This window comes from Quercus suber, unplaced genomic scaffold (assembly GCF_002906115.3).
Source record: "Quercus suber isolate HL8 unplaced genomic scaffold, Cork oak 2.0 scaffold_224, whole genome shotgun sequence".
In the NCBI taxonomy this organism is placed as follows: domain Eukaryota; kingdom Viridiplantae; phylum Streptophyta; class Magnoliopsida; order Fagales; family Fagaceae; genus Quercus; species Quercus suber.
In genome coordinates, this window is record NW_027069682.1 from 1 (window position 1) to 7,220 (window position 7,220).

A 7,220-nucleotide genomic window follows, 5' to 3' on the forward strand; every position below is an offset into this window, starting at 1 on the left:
AGATCCTGAGTCCATCTAATGCGTGTTTTACTTGAGGCTGCAACTCTTGATAATACAGAACTACTATTTGTCATGGAGATTGGTTTTGGTAGTTGAGAACGGCGATGATTACAACCAACCTGTTACAAGAAAAGATATCTCCAATCAAATTTAACCCCTGCATAAAGCAAACTGTAATTCTCAACTGAATACAAAAGACAAAGGTATGCAAAAGATGAATGAACTCACTTTGTTGCACTGGTTTCCCTCAAAACTTATACAGTTTGGCCTCCATTTCAGGCTGCTATCTAGTTTGGCTGACTTCTGTGGAAGTTCAAAGAGATCACTTTTGAGAGTTTGATTGTTCTGGATGGGAACTTTCATAAATGATTCCAGATAATCTGATGATTGTAGATTCAGATTGTCCTGATCTTGTGACCAATTGTTAGAATATGGTTGACTTGATTGGACAACTAAATTATGGTTCTTCAGAAATTGAGAGCATGGAGATGAGCTATCGCTGTGACTGTGTGTTTGTGGTAAACACGTGCATTGTTCAGTTGTACTGAAGGCAGAAGTTGATCCTGTATAGCTAGATGTGATGCGTACTAGCAGTTTAAGATTAAGCTTGATTGAGACTCCCTCTAAGCCCTGCAAGTAGTAAAGTCCCATGTCTGAAGGTGGTTGTGAAGAAAGAGTTTCAAGAATACCTTTAGGTATGTTGAAAGAATCATCATTCAACAATTCATTGCTCCATTCTTGGACCTTGTTCTTCTTCATTTTAACTGAAGTGCAGATATTTAATATAAAACCTACGAGAAGAACTTCTATACCACCAGCTCAGAATTCAATTTGTTTGACAGTAAGGATTGCACTAACTAAATTGTGTTTCTATCATCTAGAACATAAGCAACAAGACTGTGGAAATGGCAACAAACTACAGTCTTTGTAGTCATTTACTTATAGAAAGGGGATTCTTTTTCTTTAGTTTCAACATAACTTTATCATTAACATTTGATTTCCTATACATTAAATGGGTTTCTGCATTTTTCCCTATGTAACTTGAAAACATTCACATGAAATGATTTAGAATTGCTTGAGAAGGTCAAAATCCCAAATTTGCTATGAAATTTGTCTTTTAAATGAAAACCATGGCACCTCCTCATACAACATGTAGGAATTTCATTTAGGATGTGCATTTTAATCTCTTTACATTTTCACGCATTTTCATGCATTTCAATATTACGTATGTATCTTAGGATAGGTTGCATTACTTCATTGTTTTTCATTTTCCTTTTATGTATTATTGACTAACAGTACTCTTTGTTGTAAATATTGAATGCATTGGATGTTATTTTACTGAATTTTCTAGGTTTGTGTGATGGAAAGATAGATTGTTTATATCTGGTCATTGTACCTCTAACACCTTTTCACTTCGGAACTTAGCTCTCGAGTTTGTCTAAGGAATGTAAATTAGGTTTTATTCAATGTAATTTCCTGCTTTCGATTTTTTTCATTAGATTGCAACAAGGACATGAAATTTGTATTTTCCTTTATATTGGATTGTATTTAGAACTAGAATCATGTATCGTTTCTTCTTTGTATTCCAAATCAACCAAACACAAGAAATCTTTAATCTGACAACAATCACGCAAAAAATATTATATAAACCAATAAAACAAAATCATTTTGAACAAGGAATCCAAGCTTACAAGTTATAACTAAGAAGGTGAATACATCAAAGGATAATATACATGAGACAAGAGAGCCTTATAGAAAAAATAAAACACAACGCAAGAGACAGGAAACCAACCACTATTGGCCATATTCTGATACCATAATACAAATAAGAAAAGGTATTTCACCAAACGTTGCAAATGGTCACAACTATGAGCAATGAAAACTCAAGATGACCTATTTTTTGAATGAAGGCGGAGAAGAAGTAAACAATGAAGGGCTTGGGGGCACGGAAACTTCAATCACTACCTCAAGCACTTGTGTGACCTTTTTCATTGAGGGCCTCAGTGAAGGATCTTCTTGAATACACCAAATCGCTACAATCACAAGCCTTTCTAGCCTCTTCATATCATTTCTTGCCTCTTCATCATTTTCTATCAACTTATCTAATTTTTTATCTTTGTAGCATTCATAAGCCCAATCTATCATTGCCTCCTCTTCTCCCAGTGCAAATGCAACACTAGACTTGCAACAAATAATCTCTAGTAACATCACACCAAAACTGTACACATCAACCTTAACCGAAATAGATGCTTTCCTAAACCATTCAGGTGCAAAGTACCCAATTGTCCCTCTTATTCCTGTCTGAGCTGCTCGAGTTTGCTCGGCCAACAAAAGCTTTGCTAATCCAAAATCAGCAATTCTTGGTGTAAAGTACTCGTCCAAGAGTATGTTTTGAGGCTTTATGTCGCAGTGGACAATCTGAGTACTGCACTCTTCATGTATCATTAGTAATGCTTTGCACTTCAATCCAGGATGAAGAAGAACAGCTCTCAAGTCCATCACTTGTGGGGTTCTCCTTTTTGGGGTGACTGTATAATTTGAATCCTCCATCAGCATCAATTCTAGCCATGTGGTAGAAAGATTCTTTGGAGCCTGGATCTTTCACAGTAAGGTTGTGGATGTTGGTCGGGATGTTTTTGTCTAGGATGTACAGGCGTCCATCCTCAGTAAAGTTCAACACTGATATCCATTGCATTGTCCCAGTGGCAAAATAAGGTCCTTTAATTTTTTCAGACAATAAATAATAAAGCACGAAATTGCCATCCCACTGTAACGCAACCTCAAAGCGCCCATCAGAATAATTTTTCTCAGATTAGTGAGACCTGAGTGTGGTATTCATGGGCAGTATTTGGCCAGGCAAAATTGTATCAGTAGGCTCCTTGAAGCTTTCCCATATAGAATTATACTGTTCATCTAAAATCACCAAGTTCCCATTATCCAGCATAACAAAGCAACTGGATTTGGAAGAACCATTCCTTTGAGGCTTCCATAACTCACTGTCTTGATCAGGGTCATTGAGAACAAACTCTTTGTTGCTAGACAGCTTCAGTACTGAACCTTGTGGTGCTGGTTTACTGCCATTTGCAGACCAAACTATAGTTGGATCTTTTGTTTTATTAAACCAAACTGCAAGCAAAAATTGATTCTCTTTCTCTCTACTTTCAAAAGGATGGAATCCAAAGGCAAATTCACCTAAATGGGACTGGATAAATGGACCAATTCCTGGCTGTGCAACAAAAGGTGATATCGGCATTTTATCACAGTCATCTTTGGTATAGGCACTGAAAACAGTGGGAAGGAGAGGAAGAAGTAGAAGTAGAAGCAAGAGACAACAACAATGAGGAAGTGTTGAAGTAGCCATTGCAATGGTTATGTATGGCTTATGGGTTAATGAGTTAGAAAGAACCCATGACAGCGTTTATATAGAAGAAAATGTCTAAGTAGTAGTTCCAAGTCTCACTATCAATTTTCATGGTCTGTCTTTTTCAGATGTGTAGCATGAATATTTCAACAATTCAACTGGTGGAAATATCCGTATTAATGTGAGTACGATTAGACATGTATCCAACTTTTGAATTCCTTTAATTAATAGCTTATTAAGAATTTAATAAAAAAAAGAATCTAGAATCTTAGAAACGTGACATTCTAAATTTATAATATTTGTTCCCTTTCAAAAGATAAAATTATAAGGAAAAGGTTTTGCTGCAATTAGTTGGGCTCTTGGACATATGTTGCTTTTTTTTTTTGGCTGCCACATAACTCATTGTGCAGCAATTATTGCATACTAGTATGCAGTAAAACCTTTCTCAAACTATAATATTTGTTCTAAACCAAGAAATTGATATTTGAAGAGGAAAGAATTACTAGTCTTTTAGTTTTTGTTTTGAATTGAAAATTATTATATGTACTTAAAACATTAATTTATTTTAAAGTAAGAGTAGTTAAAGTATTCCTATTAGAATAATGTTAGAAATATAAACTATTTTATAAAAAATTTTACAAACTGCTGATGTGGGTGAGTGATTATTGGTAAATGAAAAAGTGATATTAATTGTGGGTCTATATGAAAACTAATAAAATGTTGGCTACATCAACATTTTGTAAAAATGTTGTAAAATAGTATGTAGCTTTATAATTACTCATTATATTATATCAAATCTTAGATTTTCAAAATGGCAATTGCACACGGTTTACTAATTTTTTTTTTTTAATGCATTTATGGCACGTCACTTTTATTTCTTTGTCTTGGGAAATTATTGTGTACTTCCAAAGTACCATAAATACGTACTTTCTCCTCTCACATGAATGGTGAGTCCCACTAATTAAATTCATGATGAGACCCACCATTTATGTGAGAGGGGAGTACGTATTTATGGTACTTCGAGAGTACCTAATAATTTCCCTTTGTCTTAACAATGAGTAATTCTTAGATACTTCCGGAGTACAAAAAATGATGTTCCCACCTCTTACATTCATGAGAAAAAACAATATTTATTCATGTTTCGAGAGTACCAAGAATTTTCCCTTACGAATTACCACCATTTTTGTAATTTCAGTGTCCTTAAATGCATTTCCAACAGAAAAAGAAAAGATTAGTTTTAGGGTCCGTTTGGTTGGAGGAGTGGAAAAGTTGAAGGATAGAAAATTAATAGGAGGATGGAAAAGTGGGAGGATATAAAAAATTTAGTTTTTCCTCACGTGCGTTTGGTTGGAGGGGTGGAAAAGTGGGAGGGTGGAGAACTTTTTTGTTTGGTTGAAAAGAAAAGTGGGAGGATAGAAAATGTAGTTTATATAAATTGACTATTTTACTCTTGTTACATAATATGTAAGAAATAGATTTATTTATACTTATTAAATAATATAAAATTTACCATATTATACATATAAATTTTTATTATTAAAATGTAAAAATTACAATAGTGTACATATAAATTTAACTAGGCAAAAGATTTTGTAACCAGGGTATTCCTATATTCATTATTCAACTAGAGAATATAACATGGACAACAAATAAGCTAAGCAATTTAACTGGGCAAAACTTATAAATCAAAACTTGCACTAATAATTTAATTGGGCAACTGGGCAAATCAACTTGCACTAAAACTTGTATAAATCAAAACTTGCACTAATAATTTCACTAGACAATTGGGCAACAAAAGGGTAGCAAAAACATGTTTAGCAAATTTACACTCATTAAATAAGATGAACGAAATGAGGGTTAGGTGAGATGAATAAGCTACGCAATTTAACTAGGCAAAACTTATAAATCAAAACTTGCACTAATAATTCAATTAGGCAACTGGGCAAATCAACTTGCACTAAAACTTGCACGGATTTATATAAAACCAAACTTGCACTAGTTATTTATCTAGGCAAATTAACTTGCACTAAAACTCATTGTTATTAATACCGTTTCGGACCCCGTTTCGGTTTGTCCAGTGGAATGGAATATTTCGGTACCGGCCGATTTCGGCGTACCGTTTCAAGGTGTTTCGGGGTTCTTAAAAAATAATTTATATATATCCTTGTTGAACATAAAATTGTCAATTCTAATAAATAAATAACTAAATATCAAATAATACAAATCATTTAGTCTTAACTCTTAAGTCTTAAACATCAATATAATCACACAATAAGAAGATTTACAAGACAATAACTAAATATAAAAAAATCCTGCACGATGAAGATCAGGAAGATGCTTGGTCACAAAACCCTTTGGTGCAAATACACAGCAACTTCTTCAGAGAAGATGAACTAGGTCAAGAACTTCGTCTTTGATCACAATTTGCTTAAATAGAGATTGCTCAATGCTTTTGCAACTTGTGTCACACTTGAGGACTCTTAAAACAATCCTTTTATATGTTTAGGGTTTGGAGAAAAGAAGGCCCAAAAGCATATTCACGGATCCCAAGAAAATCAGATCAGAAAATTAAATTATAAATCTCGACAGATAGCAGGTGTCGAGGCTATGAGTATAATGAATTTGCACTTCAGCTTACTTTTTCTTGGACAAACTTGATGACTTCAACACTTAACGTTAAACCTTGTTTCTTGAAGATTAAAAACACCTAGAGCTACCCAATTACAAGTAGAATGCGTTTTGTCAAAGGATTTAGCCAATTTACATATATAAGTGACATATGTTCTTAGCAAGTGAAAACAAATATGTCCTAACAACTAGTATAAGTCAAAACTTGCACTAATAATTTAACTAGGCAATTGGGCAACAAAAACTTGGCCAGCAAAAATGTGGTCAGCAAATTTACACTCATTAAATAAGATGAATAAAGTAAGGGGTATGTGAGATGAATAAGCTAAGAAATTTAACTGGGCAAAACTTATAAATCAAAACTTGCAATAATAATTCAATTGGGCAAATCAACTTGCACTAAAACTTGCACTGATTTACATAAATCAAAACTTGCACTAATAATTTAACTGGGCAAATCAACTTGCATTAAAACTTGTATAAGTCAAAACTTGCACTAATAATTTAACTAGGCAATTGGGCAACAAAAATGTGGGTAGCAAAAACATGGTTAGCAAATTCACACTCATTAAATAAGATGAACAAAGTGAGGGTTAGGTGAGATGAATAAGCTAAGCAATTTAATTGGGCAAAACTTATAAATCAAAAACTTGCACTAATAATTTAATTAGGCAACTAGGCAAATCAACTTGCACTAAAACTTGCACGGATTTATATAAATCAAAACTTGCACGGATTTATATAAATCAAAACTTGCACTAATAATTTATCTGGGCAAATCAACTTGCACTAAACCCTAATTAGGCAACTGGGAAAATCAACTTGCACTAAAACTTGCACGGATTTATATAAATCAAAACTTGCACTAATAATTTATCTGGGCAAATTAACTTGCACTAAAACTAGTATAAGTCAAAACTTGCACTAATAATTTAACTAGGCAACTGGGCAACAAAAACGTGGGCAGCAAAAATGTGGTCAGCTAATTTACACTCATTAAATAAGATGAATAAAGTAAGGGGTATGTGAGATGAATAAGCTAAGCAATTTAACTGGGCAAAACTTATAAATCAAAACTTGCACTAATAATTTAATTGGGCAATTGGGCAAATCAACTTGCACTAAAACTTGCACTGATTTACATAAATCAAAACTTGCATTAATAATTTAACTGGGCAAATCAACTTGCATTAAAACTTGTATAAGTCAAAACTTGCACTAATAATTTAAC

At 33.4% G+C, this 7,220-nt stretch overlaps 2 protein-coding genes across 2 annotated transcripts; both read right to left on the minus strand.

Moving 5' to 3' along the window:
* Window positions 1–1,893: 1,893 nt before the first annotated feature.
* On the minus strand, window positions 1,894–2,550 carry LOC136070298 (G-type lectin S-receptor-like serine/threonine-protein kinase RLK1). The gene has a single exon (XM_065780089.1). The coding sequence runs from the start codon at window positions 2,548–2,550 to the stop codon at window positions 1,894–1,896; it is 657 nt and encodes a 218-aa protein (XP_065636161.1).
* Window positions 2,551–2,812: 262 nt separating this feature from the next.
* LOC112032184 (G-type lectin S-receptor-like serine/threonine-protein kinase LECRK1) lies at window positions 2,813–3,361 on the minus strand. The gene has a single exon (XM_024064944.1). The coding sequence runs from the start codon at window positions 3,359–3,361 to the stop codon at window positions 2,813–2,815; it is 549 nt and encodes a 182-aa protein (XP_023920712.1).
* Window positions 3,362–7,220: the final 3,859 nt, after the last annotated feature.

What these genes read in the sequence shown, in the direction of transcription:
- LOC136070298 (XM_065780089.1), bottom strand. Translation starts at nt 2,550, where the DNA reads ATGGAGGATTCAAATTATACAGTCACCCCAAAAAGGAGAACCCCACAA.
- LOC112032184 (XM_024064944.1), bottom strand. Translation starts at nt 3,361, where the DNA reads ATGGCTACTTCAACACTTCCTCATTGTTGTTGTCTCTTGCTTCTACTT.